General features: G+C 47.9%; 1 protein-coding gene across 1 annotated transcript in view; it reads right to left on the reverse strand.

Annotated features, from left to right (window-relative positions):
- LOC112252992 (D(3) dopamine receptor-like) overlaps positions 1 to 18158 on the reverse strand; it is a 49729-nt gene extending 31571 nt beyond the window's left edge. The window contains exons 1-3 of the mRNA XM_042308949.1: positions 17842 to 18158; positions 4140 to 4475; positions 3549 to 3661 (exon numbers count right to left, since the gene is read on the reverse strand). Coding sequence (XP_042164883.1) covers positions 3549 to 3661; positions 4140 to 4433 — 407 coding nt within the window. The 5' untranslated portion in view covers positions 4434 to 4475; positions 17842 to 18158. The remainder of the gene's footprint in view (positions 1 to 3548; positions 3662 to 4139; positions 4476 to 17841) is intronic.
- Positions 18159 to 19174: the final 1016 nt, after the last annotated feature.

Consider the following 19174-nt stretch of genomic DNA (forward strand, 5'->3'; position numbering starts at 1 on the left):
ACCGTTGCGGTACTGCATCATTACAATACATACCGTGTACACATGATGCACACTGGACATTCTCTCTCTCTCACACACACACACACACACACACACACACACACACACACACACACACACACACACCAATGTTCAAACGCCCACACACACACACGGCCGCACGCGTGCATACAAACATCCTTCACACCGAGGTGTTAATGATTCACCTGTCAGGACTAAGCTACTAATCAGTCTAAACAAACAAAACACACACACACACACCTACAGAGAATAACCATACACCTTCACTCTAAACAAACAAGCAAAAAAAACACACACACACACACACACACACACACACCTACAGAGAATAACCATACGCCTTCACTCTAAACAAACAAGCAAAACACACACACACACACACACACACACACACACACACACACACACACACCTACAGAGAATAACCATACGCCTTCACTCTAAACAAACAAGCAAAACACACACACACACACACACACAATGTATTCTGGCCACTGTTTTCCTATTTATTTGATCGTTAAAACTTCTTGCGACTCTCAAACCCGGATCCGGGAGCGTAATCATCGCCTCAAACGAATTAGCATAACGCAGCGGACAATATCTTTGCCGTTGTGGAAACGTCAGAGTGTTTTCTATCCAAAGCTGTCAATTATATGCATAGTCGTGCATCTTGTCGTGACAAGATATCCCGTTTTAAAACGGGAACGTTTTTTATCCAAAAATGAAAATACTGCCCCTCGAGTCGCAACATGTTGTGCCCAATGATCGTGTGGGTTCAGCCCCCACAGAGTTGTTAAATATGAACTAAGCAAATAAATAAGGTACTTACCCAATGCACATCAACAGTACACAATTAAGCATTTGACAATATCATACAGCACGCTAACCTAGAGGGTACAGGCACCTCCATACAGCATGCTAACCTAGAGGGTACAGGCACCTCCATACAGCACGCTAACCTAGAGGGTACAGGCACCTCCATACAGCATGCTAACCTAGAGGGTACAGGCACCTCCATACAGCACGCTAACCTAGAGGGTACAGGCACCTCCATACAGCACGCTAACCTAGAGGGTACAGGCACCTCCATACAGCACGCTAACCTAGAGGGTAACCTAGAGGGTACAGGCACCTCCATACTGCATGCTAACCTAGAGGGTACAGGCACCTCCATACAGCACGCTAACCTAGAGGGTACAGGCACCTCCATACTGCACGCTAACCTAGAGGGTACAGGCACCTCCATACAGCACGCTAACCTAGAGGGTACAGGCACCTCCATACAGCACGCTAACCTAGAGGGTACAGGCACCTCCATACAGCACGCTAACCTAGAGGGTACAGGCACCTCCATACAGCACGCTAACCTAGAGGGTACAGGCACCTCCATACAGCACGCTAACCTAGAGGGTACAGGCACCTCCATACAGCACGCTAACCTAGAGGGTACAGGCACCTCCATAGAGCACGCTAACCTAGAGGGTACAGGCACCTCCATACTGCACGCTAACCTAGAGGGTACATGCACCTCCATACAGCACGCTAACCTAGAGGGTACAGGCACCTCCATAGAGCACGCTACAGCAACCTAGAGGGTACAGGCACCTACATACAGCACGCTAACCTAGAGAGGGTACAGGCACCTCCATACAGCACGCTAACCTAGAGGGTACAGGCACCTCCATACAGCACGCTAACCTAGAGGGTACAGGCACCTCCATACAGCACGCTAACCTAGAGGGTACAGGCACCTCCATACAGCACGCTAACCTAGAGGGTACAGGCACCTCCATACAGCACGCTAACCTAGAGGGTACAGGCACCTCCATACAGCACGCTAACCTAGAGGGTACAGGCACCTCCATACAGCACGCTAACCTAGAGGGTACAGGCACCTCCATACAGCACGCTAACCTAGAGGGTACAGGCACCTCCATACAGCACGCTAACCTAGAGGGTACAGGCACCTCCATACAGCACGCTAACCTAGAGGGTACAGGCACCTCCATACAGCACGCTAACCTAGAGGGTACAGGCACCTCCATACAGCACGCTAACCTAGAGGGTACAGGCACCTCCATACAGCACGCTAACCTAGAGGGTACAGGCACCTCCATACAGCACGCTAACCTAGAGGGTACAGGCACCTCCATACAGCACGCTAACCTAGAGGGTACAGGTACAGGCACCTCCATACAGCACGCTAACCTAGAGGGTACAGGCACCTCCATACAGCACGCTAACCTAGAGGGTACAGGCACCTCCATACAGCACGCTAACCTAGAGGGTACAGGCACCTCCATACAGCACGCTAACCTAGAGGGTAACCTACAGCAGAGGGTACAGGCACCTCCATACAGCACGCTAACCTAGAGGGTACAGGCACCTCCATACAGCACGCTAACCTAGAGGGTACAGGCACCTCCATACAGCACGCTAACCTAGAGGGTACAGGCACCTCCATACAGCACGCTAACCTAGAGGGTACAGGCACCTCCATACAGCACTCCTAACCTAAGAGGGTACAGGCACCTCCATACAGCACGCTAACCTAGAGGGTACAGGCACCTCCATACAGCACGCTAACCTAGAGGGTACAGGCACCTCCATACAGCACGCTAACCTAGAGGGTACAGGCACCTCCATACAGCACGCTAACCTAGAGGGTACAGGCACCTCCATACAGCACGCTAACCTAGAGGGTACAGGCACCTCCATACAGCACGCTAACCTAGAGGGTACAGGCACCTCCATACAGCACGCTAACCTAGAGGGTACAGGCACCTCCATACAGCACGCTAACCTAGAGGGTACAGGCACCTCCATACAGCACGCTAACCTAGAGGGTACAGGCACCTCCATACAGCACGCTAACCTAGAGGGTACAGGCACCTCCATACAGCACGCTAACCTAGAGGGTACAGGCACCTCCATACAGCACGCTAACCTAGAGGGTACAGGCACCTCCATACAGCACGCTAACCTAGAGGGTACAGGCACCTCCATACAGCACGCTAACCTAGAGGGTACAGGCACCTCCATACAGCACGCTAACCTAGAGGGTACAGGCACCTCCATACAGCACGCTAACCTAGAGGGTACAGGCACCTCCATACAGCACGCTAACCTAGAGGGTACAGGCACCTCCATACAGCACGCTAACCTAGAGGGTACAGGCACCTCCATACAGCACGCTAACCTAGAGGGTACAGGCACCTCCATACAGCACGCTAACCTAGAGGGTACAGGCACCTCCATACAGCACGCTAACCTAGAGGGTACAGGCACCTCCATACAGCAAACACACATAACAAGGTGATCCGAGCCAGCAAATGTTTATGAATGCAATGTTTCTCGTGAGAGTGTTTATAATCAAATATTTAAGGCACACACACCTCACTCCTACGGTATATGTCCATTTCGACACACTTTCAAAACAACAAAAAATAACTCAAGACACGCACACACACACATCTCTTACACACAAACACACAGACACACACACAGACACACAACTAGCCCCTTACCTGTCGATGCTGATAGCACACAGGTTGAGAATGCTGGCGGTACACATCATGACATCCAGGGTGACAAAGACGTTACAGTACACCCTGCTGAAGAGCCACGCCCCTCCGACCACCTGGACAGGAAACACAGGGTCACATGACACACAATCAAACAGCTTTATCATCAATATCAGTCATCATCATTCATAAACACACACAACATCAAATATATGATTCTCTCTCTCTGTCTCTCTCCCTTCCACAATACAACATGATCGAGAAAAAAACCTCACACACAGTTCAATTATGCCCTCACATTCACACCCGTCACAAGAACAATTACACACTCCCAGTTCCAGCCCGCCTCAGCCAGGCAGATAGTGCTGCTCAGACAGGCCTTCCCTTTGTGCACTATAATATGTGGTAACAACTGTCTGACAGAGATGTGTTCTGAGCTGCATCGCCTGACTGCTGGATCTCCTGGTCTTAGATGGGAACACACACAATCACACCCATCCACATGCACCCTTCCTCTCCTTATGGGGTCCAGTCAAACACCCTATGTGATGCTCAGCTCCCTCCCTCCCTCAAACAACCCAGGTGGACCCTCACCTCCAGGTAGACAGCCCAGGGCATGACCAGCGAGGCCACCAGCAGGTCAGCTACAGCCAGGCTCACCACCAGGTAGTTGGTGGTGGTCTGGAGGGACCTCTCTCGCACCACAGCCAGACACACCAGCACGTTGCCAAACATGATGGCCAGGATGAGCAGGGAATACAGCATGGCATAGTAGTTACACTCTGTATCCTCCTCCCAACCACCAGAGGAATTCCCATGGAGGAGGTCTTCCCAAATCCCTTCCGAGTCATTCCAGAAGAAGCGTTCAGTGACGCGAAACATTGCCATGGAGACGTCTCGGTGACATGGGAGAGGGGCTGGGTGAGAGACCTGCATGGGAGAGAGGGACAGGGACGGAGCTGATCCCATTACAACCACTAAGAGAAAGCTCCATACACGTCATATGAGATGTCCTCCCCATAGGGAAACCCTGAGTCACATCACCATCTAATCTGATACGTCGCCATGATCAAGATCTACCCTCAGAGGCCAGTTTATTAGGTACACCAGCCCGTTCACGAAAAGGGTTGTTCCTACAGACGTGGCCGTGGCTTGCTATATAAAGCAGGCAGACAGGCATCGAGGCATTCAGTTACTGTTTGACTGAACGTTAGAATGGGCAAAACAAGTGACCTAAGTGACTGAGCGTGGTATGCCCGTTGGTGCCAGGCACAGTATCTCAGAAACTGTGGCCTCCTGGGCTTTTCATGCATGACAGTGTCTAGTGTTTCCTGAGAATGGTGCGACAAACAAAAAACATCCAGCCAGTAGCAGTCCTGTGGGCTCGTTGACGAGAGAGGTTTAAGGAGAATGGAAAGAATCATGCAAGCTAACAGGCGAGCCACAAACAGACAAATAATGGCACAATACAACAGTGGTGTTCAGAACGGCATCTCGGAACGTACAACTCATCAGTCCTACTGCAGCAGACGACCACACCGGGTTCCACTCCTGTCAGCTAAAAACTAAAAGAAGCTGCTCCAATGGGCACAAGATCAGCAACACTGGACAATTGAGGAATGGAAAAACATCACCTGGTCCAAGGAATCCTAGTTCCTGTTGCGTCATGCTGAGTCAGGATTTGGCGTAAGCAACATGAGTCCTTGGCCCCATCTTACCTGGTGTCAACGGTACAGGCTGTTGGCAGTGGAGTAATGGTGTGGGGAATGTTTCCTGGCACACATTAGGTCCCTTGATACCAATTGAGCAACGTTTCCATGCCCCGAGAATTCAGGCTGTTCTGGATGCAAAGGAGTGTACCTGGTAAAGTGGTCACTGAGTGTATATTCGATATTGAATACACATAAGGTTGACGTTTGTTGTCATAAGTCTTGTCCTGGAGGCAGAACTGAGCGATTTCCACTAAATAGGCCAGCTGCAAAGCCAAAATTGGCTATATCGTAACAATTTGCTTAATTTAAGGTTAGGCATTAGGGTTAGCAGTGTGATTAGGGTCTGGTTTAAAATGAGATTTAATAACTTTGTGCCCACTCTGCAGAGCTGCCTCCATCTCAAAAAATGCCACCCTGCACAAATATATGTCAACCATTCCCCATTCAGAACACACTATCCCTCTCTCACATCTGATATAAAGCCATCACATATGATAGTGTCACCTACACAATGAGGCCATCGCAGCTAACACAAAACACAATATCCTCCAGAGAATGGCAGGCCATGGTCAGAGGGACGTAATCTCAGACTCCCAGCAGAAAGAAATCTTATCGTCTTAATGACAAAATAAATGACTTCTCAGTCTTTACAATAAAACGTTACTGTTGTTATTCACTTTAAATTTCCAGCAGTTTAACAGCTTAATGTCGGAGATGTGTGTTTGATGAAGGCTGGTAGGTTCAGAGGTTAAGTTATTGTTTTCTGCTGGACCACTGCAGCAGACACATAGTTGGTTGGCACCATCATCAATCTCATTTTATTGAAACTATTCACTTTTTAATTTAAAAAAAGGATGATTTCCCACTCATCCCCAACAGTCATGTCTTATTGCCTTTGGCCTGTTACGGTAAATCCTCGCCATCAGAGAGAGCCAATCACTCCCTAGATGGCGGTGTCTCTCTCTCTCTCACTCTCTCTCTCAGCAAAATGGTAATGCCTACACCTGTGCAGTCCAAATACACACTCCAAGCATGAAGTACCTTTGTTGTACCTGGCCCAGTGGTAGGTAGATTAAGTTAACCTATAAAAACCTTTCAGCTAAATTCATTTAACCTATCCAGACCTTTCAGATCAGCAGGGGGTGTGCACAAGGGCAGAAGAAAGGGAGTGGATTGGAAGTTGGAAACTTACAACTTGTCTCCTTCCTGGTGATGCCCCTTCAACCCTCCTCTCCCCTCATATTCCTTCCTCCTTTCCCCTCATATTCCTCCATCCTCTCCCCTCATATTCTACCCTCCTCTCCCCTCGTATTCCTTCCTCCCCTCCTCTAACCTCGTATTCTTTCCTCCCCCCCTCCCCTCCCTCGTATTCTTTCCTCCCCTCCCCTCCTCTCCCCTCCCTCATAATCTTTCCTCCCTCCCCTCCCTCGTATTCTTTCCTCCCCCACTCTCCCCTGCCCTTGTAGTCTTTCCTTCCCTCATATTCTTACCTTCTCTACCCTCGTATTCTTACCTCCTCTCCTCTCCCCTTGTATTCTTACCTCCTCTCCCCTCGTATTGTTTCCTCCTCTCCCCTCGTATTGTCGTATTGTTTCCTCCTCTCCCCTCATATTGTTTCCTCCTCTCCCCTCGTATTGTTTCCTCCTCTCCCCTAGTATTGTTTCCTCCTCTCCCCTGTTATTGTTTACTCCTCTCCCCTCATATTGTTTCCTCCTCTCCCCTCATATTGTTTCCTTCTCTCCCCTCGTATTGTTTCCTCCTCTCCCCTGTTATTGTTTACTCCTCTCCCCTCATATTGTTTCCTCCTCTCCCCTCATATTGTTTCCTTCTCTCCCCTCGTATTGTTTCCTCCTCTCCCCTGTTATTGTTTACTCCTCTCCCCTCGTATTGTTTCCTCCTCTCCCCTCGTATTGTTTCCTCCTCTCCCCTGTTATTGTTTACTCCTCTCCCTCGTATTGTTTCCTCCTCTCCCCTCGTATTGTTTCCTCCTCTCCCCTCAAATTGTTTCCTCCTCTCCCCTCGTATTGTTTCCTCCTCTCCCCTCGTATTGTTTCCTCCTCTCCCCTGTTATTGTTTACTCCTCTCCCCTCGTATTGTTTCCTCCTCTCCCCTCATATTGTTTCCTCCTCTCCCCTCGTATTGTTTCCTCCTCTCCCTGTTATTGTTTACTCCTCTCCTCATATTGTTTCCTCCTCTCCCCTCATATTGTTTACTCCTCTCCCCTCATATTGTTTCCTCCTCTCCCCTCGTATTGTTTCCTCCTCTCCCCTCATATTGTTTCCTTCTCTCCCTCATATTGTCTTCCTTCTCTCCCCTCGTATTCTCTTCCTTCTCTCCCCTCGTATTCTCTTCCTCCTCTCCCCTCGTATTCTCTTCCTTCTCTCCCCTCATATTGTTTCCTTCTCTCCCCTCGTATTGTTTCCTTCTCTCCCCTCGTATTTCTTCCTTCCTTCTCCCCTCGTATTGTTTCCTTCTCTCCCCTCATATTCTCTTCCTTCTCTCCCCTCGTATTCTCTTCCTTCTCTCCCCTCGTATTGTTTCCTTCTCTCCCCTCGTATTGTTTCCTTCTCTCCCCTCATATTCTCTTCCTTCTCTCCCCTCGTATTCTCTTCCTTCTCTCCCCTCGTATTGTTTCCTTCTCTCCCCTCGTATTGTTTCCTTCTCTCCCCTCATATTCTCTTCCTTCTCTCCCCTCGTATTCTCTTCCTTCTCTCCCCTCGTATTGTTTCCTTCTCTCCCCTCGTATTGTTTCCTTCTCGTATTCTCTTCCTCTCTCTCCCCGTATTCTCTTCCTTCTCTCCCCTCGTATTCTTTCCTCCTCTCCCCTCGTATTGTTTCCTCTCTCCCCTCGTATTGTTTCCTTCTCTCCCCTCGTATTGTTTCCTTCTCTCCCCTCGTATTGTTTCCTCCTCTCCCCTCGTATTGTTTCCTCCTCTCCCTCGTATTGTTTCCTCCCCTCGTATTGTTTCCTCCCTCGTATTGTTTCCTCCCCTCGTATTGTTTCCTCCTCTCCCCTCGTATTGTTTCCTCCCCTCGTATTGTTTCCTTCTCTCCCCTCATATTGTTTCCTCCTCTCCCCTCGTATTGTTTCCTCCTCTCCCCTCGTATTGTTTCCTCCTCTCCCCTCATATTATTTCCTCCTCTCCCCTCGTATTGTTTCCTCCTCTCCCCTCATATTGTTTCTCCTCCTCTCCCCCGTATTGTTACCTCCTCTCCCCTCATATTGTTTCCTCCTCTCCCCTCATATTGTTTCCTACTCTCGTATTGTTTCCTCCTCTCCCCTCGTATTGTTTCCTCCCCTCGTATTGTTTCCTCCTCTCCCCTCGTATTGTTTCCTTCTCTCCCCTCATATTGTTTCCTCCTCTCCCCTCATATTGTTTCCTTCTCTCCCCTCGTATTGTTTCCTCCTCTCCCCTCGTATTGTTTCTTTCTCTCCCCTCATATTGTTTCCTCCTCTCCCCTCATATTGTTTCCTTCTCTCCCCTCATATTCTCTTCCTTCTCTCCCCTCGTATTGTTTCCTCCTCTCCCCTCGTATTGTTTCCTCCTCGTATTGTTTCCTCCCCTCCCCTCGTATTGTTTCCTGCTCTCCCCTCGTATTGTTTCCTTCTCTCCCCTCGTATTGTTTCCTTCTCTCCCCTCATATTGTTTCCTTCTCTCCCCTCATATTGTTTCCTTCTCTCCCCTCATATTGTTTCCTTCTCTCCCCTCATATTGTTTCCTTCTCTCCCCTCATATTGTTTCCTTCTCCCCTCATATTGTTTCCTTCTCTCCCCTCATATTGTTTCCTTCTCTCCCTCATATTGTTTCCTTCTCTCCCCTCGTATTGTTTCCTTCTCTCCCCTCGTATTCTCTTCCTCTCTCCCCTCGTATTGTTTCCTTCTCTCCCCTCATATTCTCTTCCTCCTCCCCCTCGTATTGTTTCCTTCCCTCCTCGTATTGTTTCCTCCTCTCCTCGTATTGTTTCCTCCTCTCCCCTCGTATTGTTTCCTCCCTCCCCTCGTATTGTTTCCTCCTCCTCCCCTCGTATTGTTTCCTCCTCTCCCCTTGTATTGTTTCCTCCTCTCCCCTCGTATTGTTTCCTCCTCTCCCCTCATATTGTTTCCTCCCTCCCCTCATATTGTTTCCTCCTCTCCCCTCGTATTCTCTTCCTTCTCTCCCCTCGTATTGTTTCCTCCCTCCCCTCGTATTGTTTCCTCCCCTCGTATTGTTTCCTCCTCCTCGTATTGTTTCCTCCTCTCCCCTCGTATTGTTTCCTTCTCTCCCCTCATATTGTTTCCTTCTCTTCACACGTATTCTCTTCCTTCTCTCCCCTCGTATTCTCTTCCTTCTCTCCTCGTATTCTCTTCCTCTCTCCCTCGTATTCTCTTCCTTCTCTCCCCTCGTATTGTTTCCTTCTCGCCCCTCATATTCTCTTCCTTCTCTCCCCTCGTATTGTTTCCTCCTCTCTCCCTCGTATTGTTTCCTTCTCTCCCCTCGTATTGTTTCCTCCTCTCCCCTCGTATTCTCTTCCTTCTCTCCCCTCGTATTGTTCTCCTCCTCCCCCTCGTATTGTTTCCTCCTCTCCCTCGTATTGTTTCCTCCTCTCCCCTCGTATTGTTTCCTTCTCTCCCCTCGTATTGTTTCCTCTCTCCTCCTCCCCCTCGTATTGTTTCCTTCCTCCCTCGTATTGTTTCCTCCTCTCCCCTCGTATTGTTTCCTCCTCTCCCTCGTATTCTTACCTCCTCTCCCTCATATTGTTTCCTCCTCTCCCCTCATATTGTTTCCTCCTCTCCCCTCATATTGTTTCCTCCTCTCCTCATATTGTTTCCTCCTCTCCCCTCGTATTGTTTCCTTCTCTCCCCTCATATTGTTTCCTTCTCTCCCCTCATTGTTTCCTTCTCTCCCCTTGTTTCCTTCTCTCCCCTCGTATTGTTTCCTCCTCGTATTGTTTCCTCCTCTCCCCTCGTATTGTTTCCTTCTCTCCCCTCATATTCTCTTCCTTCTCTCCCCTCGTATTGTTTCCTTCTCTCCCCTCATATTGTTTCCTTCTCTCCTCTCGTATTCTCTTCCTTCTCTCCCCTCGTATTCTCTTCCTTCTCTCCCCTCGTATTGTTTCCTCCTCTCCCCTCGTATTGTTTCCTTCTCTCCCCTCGTATTGTTTTTCCCTTCTCTCCCTCGTATTGTTTCCTCCTCTCCCCTCGTATTGTTTCCTCCTCTCCCCTCGTATTGTTTCCTCCCCTCGTATTGTTTCCTCCTCTCCTCGTATTGTTTCCTCCCCTCGTATTGTTTCCTCCTCTCCCCTCGTATTGTTTCCTCCCCTCGTATTGTTTCCTTCTCTCCCCTCATATTGTTTCCTCCTCTCCCCTCGTATTGTTTCCTCCTCCCCTCGTATTGTTTCCTCCTCTCCCCTCATATTATTTCCTCCTCCCCTCGTATTGTTTCCTCCTCTCCCCTCATATTGTTTCCTCCTCTCCCCTCGTATTGTTTCCTCCCCTCGTATTGTTTCCTCCTCTCCTCGTATTGTTTCTTCTCCTCCTCGTATTGTTTCCTCCTCTCCCCTCGTATTGTTTCCTTCTCTCCTCGTATTGTTTCCTCCTCTCCTCGTATTGTTTCCTTCTCTCCCCTCATATTGTTTCCTCCCTCTCCCTCAGATTGTTTCCTTCTCTCCCCTCGTGTTTTTCCTCCTCTCTCCCTCGTATTGTTTCCTTCTCTCCCTCGTATTGTTTCCTTCTCTCCCCTCATATTGTTTCCTCCTCTCCCCTCATATTGTTTCCTTCTCTCCCCTCATTTCCTCTCTTCCTTCTCTCCTCGTATTGTTTCCTCCTCTCCCTCGTATTGTTTCTCCTCCTCGTATTGTTTCCTCCCTCGTATTGTTTCCCCCTCGTATTGTTTCCTCCCCTCCCCTCGTATTGTTTCCTTCTCTCCCCTCGTATTGTTTCCTTCTCTCCCCTCATATTGTTTCCTCTCTCTCCTCGTATTGTTTCCTTCCCTCTCCCCTCGTGTATTCTCCTTCCCCTCGTATTGTTTCTCTCCCCTCGTATTCTCTTCCTCCCTCTCCCTCGTATTGTTTCCTTCTCTCCCTCATATTGTTTCTCTTCCTCTCCCTCGTATTCTCTTCCTTCTCTCCTCGTATTCTCTTCCTTCTCTCCTCATATTGTTTCCTCCTCTCCCCTCATATTGTTTCCTTCTCTCCTCTCATTGTTTCCTTTTCCTCCCCTCGTATTGTTTCCTCCTCTCCCTCGTATTGTTTCCTTCTCTCCCCTCGTATTGTTTCCTTCTCTCCCCTCATATTGTTTCCTCTCTCCCCTCATATTGTTTCCTTCTCTCCCCTCATATTCTCTTCCTTCTCTCCCTCGTATTCTCTTCCTTCTCTCCACTCGTATTGTTTCCTCCTCCCCCTCGTATTGTTTCTCCCTCGTATTGTTTCCTCCTCCCTCGTATTGTTTCCTCCTCCCCTCCCTCCGTATTGTTTCCTTCTCTCCCCTCGTATTGTTTCCTTCTCTCCTCTCCTCGTATTGTTTCCTCTCTCCCCTCCTATTCTCTTCCTTGTATTTTCCTCCTCTCCCCTCGTATTGTTTTCCTCTCCCCTCGTATTGTTTCCTCCTCTCCCCTCATATTGTATTGTTTCCTTCTCTCCCCTCGTATTGTTTCCTCCTCTCCCTCGTATTGTTTCCTCCTCTCCCCTCATATTGTTTCCTCCTCTCCCCTCATATTGTTTCCTTCTCTCCCCTCGTATTGTTTCCTCCTCTCCCCTCGTATTGTTTCCTTCTCTCCCCTCGTATTGTTTCCTTCTCTCCCTCATATTGTTTCCTCCTCCCTCCTCTATTGTTTCCTTCTCTCCCCTCATATTCTCTTCCTTCTCTCCCCTCGTATTGTTTCCTCCTCTCCCCTCGTATTGTTTCCTCCCCTCGTATTGTTTCCTTCCCCTCCCCTCATATTGTTTTTCCTCCCCTCCTCCTCGTATTGTTTCCTTCTCTCCCCTCGTATTTTTCCTTCTCTCCCCTCATATTGTTTCCTTCTCTCCCCTCGTATTGTTTCCTTCTCTCCCCTTGTATTCTCTTCCTTCTCTCCCTCGTATTCTCTTCCTTCTCTCCCCTCGTATTGTTTCCTTCTCTCCCCTCATATTGTTTCCTTCTCTCCCCTCGTATTGTTTCCTCCTTCTCTTCCTTCTCCCCTCGTATTCTCTTCCTTCTCTCCCCTCATATTGTTTCCTCCTCTCCCCTCATATTGTTTCCTCCTCTCCCTCGTATTGTTTCCTCCTCTCCCCTCGTATTGTTTCCTTCTCTCCCCTCGTATTGTTTCCTTCTCTCCCCTCATATTGTTTCCTCCTCTCCCCTCATATTGTTTCCTCCCTCCCTCATTGTTTCCTTCTCTCTCCTCCCTCGTATTGTTTCCCCCTCATATTCTCTTCCTTCTCTCCCCTCGTATTCTCTTCCTTCTCTCCACTCGTATTGTTTCCTCCTCCCCCCTCGTATTGTTTCCTCCTCTCCCCTCGTATTGTTTCCTCCTCTCCCCTCGTATTGTTTCCTCCTCTCCCCTCGTATTGTTTCCTCCCTCTCCCCTCGTATTGTTTTTCTCTCCCCTCGTATTGTTTCCTCCTCCCCTCGTATTGTTTCCTTCCCTCTCCCCCTATTGTTTCCTTCTCTCCTATTGTTTCCTCCTCTCCCCTCGTATTGTTTCCTCCTCTCCCCTCGTATTGTTTCCTCCTCTCCCTCATATTGTTTCCTCCTCTCCCCTCATATTGTTTCCTCCTCTCCTCCTCGTATTGTTTCCCTCTCCCTCGTATTGTTTCCTCCTCTCCCCTCATATTGTTTCCTCTCTCCTCGTATTCTCTTCCTTCTCTCCCCTCGTATTGTTTTCTCCCTCGTATTGTTTCCTCCCCTCGTATTGTTTCCTCCCCTCGTATTGTTTCCTCCCCTCCTCGTATTGTTTCCCCTCCTCTCCCTCGTATTGTTTCCTTCTCTCCCCTCGTATTGTTTCCTTCTCTCCCCTCATATTGTTTCCTTCTCTCCCTCATATTGTTTCCTTCTCTCCCCTCGTATTCTCTCCTCTCTCCCCTCGTATTCTCTTCCTCCTCCTCCCCTCGTATTGTTTCCTTCTCTCCCTCGTATTGTTTCCTTCTCTCCCTCATATTGTTTCCTTCTCGCCCCTCATATTCTCTTCCTTCTCTCCCCTCATATTGTTTCCTTCTCTTCACACGTATTCTCTTCCTTCTCTCCCCTCGTATTCTCTTCCTTCTCTCCCCTCGTATTCTCTTCCTTCTCTCCCCTCGTATTGTTTCCTCCTCTCCCCTCATATTGTTTCCTTCTCTCCCCTCATATTCTCTTCCTTCTCTCCCCTCATATTCTCTTCCTCCTCTCCCCTCGTATTGTTTCCTCCTCTCCCCTCGTATTGTTTCCTCCTCTCCCCTCATATTGTTCCTCCTCTCCCCTCATATTGTTTCCTCCTCTCCTCGTATTCTCTTTCTTCTCTCCCCTCGTATTGTTTCCTCCTCTCCCTCGTATTGTTTCCTCCTCTCCCCTCATATTCTCTTCCTTCTCTCCCTCGTATTCTCTTCCTCCCCTCTCTCCCCTCGTATTGTTTCCTTCTCTCCTCTCTCCCCTCTGTTTCCTCCTCTCCCCTCATATTGTTTCCTTCTCTCCCCTCGTATTGTTTCTCCTCTCCTCTCTCCCCTCGTATTGTTTCCTTCTCTCCCCTCATATTCTCTTCCTTCTCTCCCCTTGTATTGTTTCCTTCTCTCCCCTCATATTGTTTCCTTCTCGCCCCTCATATTCTCTTCCTTCTCTCCCCTCGTATTGTTTCCTCCTCTCCCTCGTATTGTTTCCTTCTCTCCCCTCGTATTCTCTTCCTCCTCGTATTGTTTCTCCCCTCGTATTCTCTTCCTTCTCTCCCCTCGTATTGTTTCCTCCTCCCCCTCGTATTGTTTCCTCCTCTCCCCTCGTATTGTTTCCTCCTCTCCCCTCCTATTGTTTCCTCCTCTCCCCTCTCCCCTCCCCGTATTTTTCCTCCTCTCCCCTCATATTGTTTCTCTCCTCTCCCCTCATATTGTTTCCTTCTCTCCCCTCATATTGTTTCCTTCTCTCCCCTCGTATTGTTTCCTCCCCTCGTATTGTTTCCTCCTCTCCCCTCGTATTGTTTCCTTCTCTCCCCTCGTATTGTTTCCTTCTCTCCCCTCGTATTGTTTCCTTCTCTCCCCCGTATTGTTTCCTCCTCTCACCTCGTATTGTTTCCTTCTCTCCCCTCATATTGTTTCCTCCTCTCCCCTCATATTGTTTCCTTCTCTCCCCTCGTATTGTTTCCTCTCCTCGTATTGTTTCCTCCTTCCCCTCATATTCTCTTCCTTCTCTCCCCTCGTATTGTTTCCTCCTCTCCCCTCGTATTCTCTTCCTTCTCTCCCCTCATATTGTTTCCTTCTCTCCCCTCATATTGTTTCCTTCTCTCCCCTCCTATTCTCTTCCTCTCTCCCCTCGTATTCTCTTCCTTCTCTCCCCTCGTATTGTTTCCTTCTCTCCCCTCGTATTGTTTCCTTCTCTCCCCTCATATTCTCTTCCTCCCCTCGTATTGTTTCCTCCTCTCCTCGTATTGTTTCCTTCTCTCCCCTCGTATTGTTTCCTTCTCTCCCCTCATATTCTCTTCTTCCCCTCGTATTGTTTCCTCCTCTCCCTCGTATTGTTTCCTCCTCTCCCCTCATATTGTTTCCTCCTCTCCCCTCATATTGTTTCCTTCTCTCCCCTCGTATTATTCTCTTCCTTCTCTCCCCTCGTATTGTTTCCTTCTCTCCCCTCATATTGTTTCCTTCTCGCCCCTCATATTCTCTTCCTTCTCTCCCCTCGTATTGTTTCCTCCTCTCCCCTCGTATTGTTTCCTTCTCTCCCCTCGTATTCTCTTCCTTCTCTCCCCTCGTATTCTCTTCCTTCTCTCCCTCGTATTGTTTCCTCCTCCCCCTCGTATTGTTTCCTCCTCTCCCCTCGTATTGTTTCCTTCTCTCCCCTCGTATTGTTTCCTCCTCTCCCCTCGTATTGTTTCCTCCCCTCCCCTCGTATTGTTTCCTTCTCTCCCCTCGTATTGTTTCCTCCTCCCCTCTCATATTGTTTCCTTCTCTCGTATTGTTTCCTTCCCTCCCCTCGTATTGTTTCCTCCTCTCCCCTCGTATTGTTTCCTCCTCTCCCCTCGTATTCTTACCTCCTCTCCCCTCATATTGTTTCCTCCTCTCCCCTCATATTGTTTCCTCCTCTCCCCTCATATTGTTTCCTCCTCTCCCCTCATATTGTTTCCTCCTCTCCCCTCGTATTGTTTCCTTCTCTCCCCTCATATTGTTTCCTTCTCTCCCCTCATATTGTTTCCTTCTCTCCCCTCGTATTGTTTCCTTCTCTCCCCTCGTATTGTTTCCTCCTCTCCCCTCGTATTGTTTCCTTCTCTCCCCTCGTATTGTTTCCTCCTCTCCCCTCGTATTGTTTCCTTCTCTCCCCTCATATTGTTTCCTCCTCTCCCCTCATATTGTTTCCTTCTCTCCCCTCGTATTGTTTCCTCCCCTCGTATTGTTTCCTCCTCTCCCCTCATATTCTCTTCCTTCTCTCCCCTCGTATTGTTTCCTCCTCTCCCCTCTTCGTATTCTCTTCCTTCTCTCCCCTCATATTGTTTCCTTCTCTCCCCTCATATTGTTTCCTTCTCTCCCCTCCTATTCTCTTCCTTCTCTCCCCTCGTATTCTCTTCCTTCTCTCCCCTCGTATTCTCTTCCTTCTCTCCCCTCGTATTGTTTCCTTCTCTCCCCTCGTATTGTTTCCTTCTCTCCCCTCATATTCTCTTCCTCCCCTCGTATTGTTTCCTCCTCTCCCCTCGTATTGTTTCCTCCTCTCCCCTCATATTGTTTCCTCCTCTCCCCTCATATTGTTTCCTCCTCTCCCCTCATATTGTTTCATTCTCTCCCCTCATATTGTTTCCTCCTCTCCCCTCATATTGTTTCCTCCCCTCATTGTTTCCTCCTCTCCCCTCATATTGTTTCCTCCCCTCATATTGTTTCCTCCTCTCCTCTTCTCCTTTCACCTCCTCTCCTCTTCCCTTCTCTCCCTTCCCTCTTCTCCTCAAGTTTTGTAGTCCCACAGAGGTCCCATTGCTCCCCATCCCCACCATACTAGCCTTGCTGTTCCAGACTCATATTTGCATATGCTACTCTCTACAGCTGTAATAAAGCAGGTGTTTGGAGGATATAATGGCACGGTTTGCGAGCCCTCGACTTCGTCTTGAGCCTAACAAGACCCATTCAAATATATCCTCCAAACACCGCCTTATCACTTAATTATGTCTATGGTCTAGTTCCTGATCATGTACTGAGATTGAACAGACCCAACCAGAGTCTACCGGGAGGGAGCTCTTCCATCAGCATGTAGACATGGTGACTCAGAGTGCTCATGGTGACTGGGGCTGCACACTTCCTGTTCTCTGATAATAAACACCTCTATCATGGGAAATGTGGAATGAAAATACAGCAATGCAGTGTGGGTCTGCGTGTGTTCGAGACAGAGAAAAAGAAAAGACATATTTTGGCAGATTGTGTGTCTCTTTCACACACATGCACACACACCCATGGATTCACGCACACACACAAGCGCACACATACACGCTTGGGAACAGAGCAGTGCATGTTTGTCCTGTTGTTGTCTCAGGTGAATGTGCCAATGCACTTGGACATGTAGCAATAACATCGACCTCCATCAGACGGCCCACACACACTGCAATCACAGGTTTACATAAAGGGTTTGACCTGAGAAGAATGACTGGATTGACAGAGCAGTAGGCATCAAAAGCATTTATCCAAGAATACATTGCTAATAGACATATGTAATCTGGTTATCAAAAATAAAGGCGTTACACATTATTCTGATAGCCTACATCACAATGATTGACTCCTAATCAGTCAGTATCACTGGAAATGTTCAATTATCAAATCAGTTTGACTGTACAAATTAATTTGGGGATGCTATCTCCCACCTGCAGTTCTTGAAATAATTTATGTTTATCTGAACAATTTTTCCTGTTGTTTATTAAGACATCCTCATGCCTGTTAGAAATATGCACACCTCTGAGAAATTCATTATAACATATTACAGTTAATATACATATTATGTCAATTGAAATGTTGTCACGCTGCCTTTGCTTCAATTTTTGTGAATGAGAAAATCTGTTCCATTTTATGTGAAAGGCAGACGACACCTTCGATATGCCTCTCGTGAACCACTGGGCACACACTTGTTGAATCAACGTTGTTTCCACTTCATTTCAAGGCAATTACGTAGAACCAACGTGGAAAAGACATTGAATAGGGGTCAGTCCCTGATACCTAAACCACAATCACGTGTGGGGAGTATATCAAGCCAACATGCATACCCAAATGGAACACAATGAAAATGGGTAATAGACGGCATAAAGTTTTTAAAAATCATTGAAAGTCATGCATCAAGTAGGCTGGGCTAGAATAAACAAATACAAAAACAATCCTGGATGAAAAACGTTTAAGCATCAGAACAAGACTTGGCAGGTGACCATAACAATCCCTGCATGAATCTAAACCTGTATTATGTGTGCGCCAAAAACAGACAGTCCTACCTGTTAGGCTTTTCCAGCGCCGAATGCACGAGGTGCCATCGCTGAATCTGTTGGTTGAAAGGTAAAAGTTGTCTGGTCTGTTTTTATGCACTCCAACGGTACCCAGGGCTGTGAGGCGCCCATTCTCCGCGCGCTCTGAGTCAAAGAGCCCAGAGACGGAGCCTCATTAATGCACAAGACTATAAATACTCACCCACTCCGATTGACTATTTGTCCCTTGAGTTATTCTAGCAAAGCAACTGGTTCACTTGTCCCTTTTGATCTCTCGAGTTGCGCACGAGACTGCATCTCGGAACGTGATGTAGCCAACTAGGCTCGATGAAAATGAGCTTAAAGTGTGATTAGTAGGCTAATGGTGGTGGTGGTTCATCTACCTGGTCATTACAAGTCATGTTCAAGCAAATGTACTATTTAGGCCTATATAAGTTTTCTTAATGTAATACAGTTATATGGTTGACGCTAATTAGGCTATTGGGATTGAAGAAAACAAATCATAAAATGAACAATGCCCTATGGGGGCCTAAAGTACATTCATAAACATTAGTCAAATGCCCGTGTAGAAGTCGATGGAAAAATGCATGACAGCTTAGTTTACACAGGCTGCAGGTCCAAACATCCCATTACTGACAACCGTTTTTTTTTTCGGGGAAAGAGCGTGGGAGACATTTATTGCGCCCGTGACTGTTGGTGCGGGTGCCATTAAAGAGCAAATGTCCGGTGTGGCTCACTTGATAGAGCATGGCGTTTGCAAAGCCGGAGTTGTGGGTTCATTTCCCATGTGGGACCAGTACAAAAATGAGCACACTTTCTAATCGCTATGGATAAGCGCGTCTGCTAATTATCTGAAATGTCTTAAAACACACCCCATCTGAGATGAACTCATTCAACATGTGGTTAAGAAGTTGGTTCTGCGTGAGCCATTGAGTATTTCTATCTTTAAAAATATATATAAAACTTTGAGTATTTTTATATTTTAAAAAACATGTAAAACTTCACTCCAGTGTGCACATTCATTGAAATCCCCCAAAGAAATCTTCACAGGTAGTGAGAGGTAACGACCAGATGGAAATGTACTGTGGGGGAGGGGGCTGGTCCAAAATAGGGGAGGGGCTGGTCCAAAATAGGGAGGGTTGTCAAACGTATTTTTTGGCTTTGGGGAGGGTTGCGTGTTTTTGGGGGGGGCACAAGGGAGGGTAGCGCGTTTTTTCCCTTGTTTACATTTGCTCTTCTGCTCATATTTTCCCTATAAACAATGGCTTGGCTTACTTTTGTTATATCCTAAAAAAGTTAACATTTGTGAAGGTTTGGTATGGCTATTATTAGGCTTTGGCTA

This window comes from Oncorhynchus tshawytscha, linkage group LG29 (genome assembly GCF_018296145.1).
Source record: "Oncorhynchus tshawytscha isolate Ot180627B linkage group LG29, Otsh_v2.0, whole genome shotgun sequence".
In the NCBI taxonomy this organism is placed as follows: domain Eukaryota; kingdom Metazoa; phylum Chordata; class Actinopteri; order Salmoniformes; family Salmonidae; genus Oncorhynchus; species Oncorhynchus tshawytscha.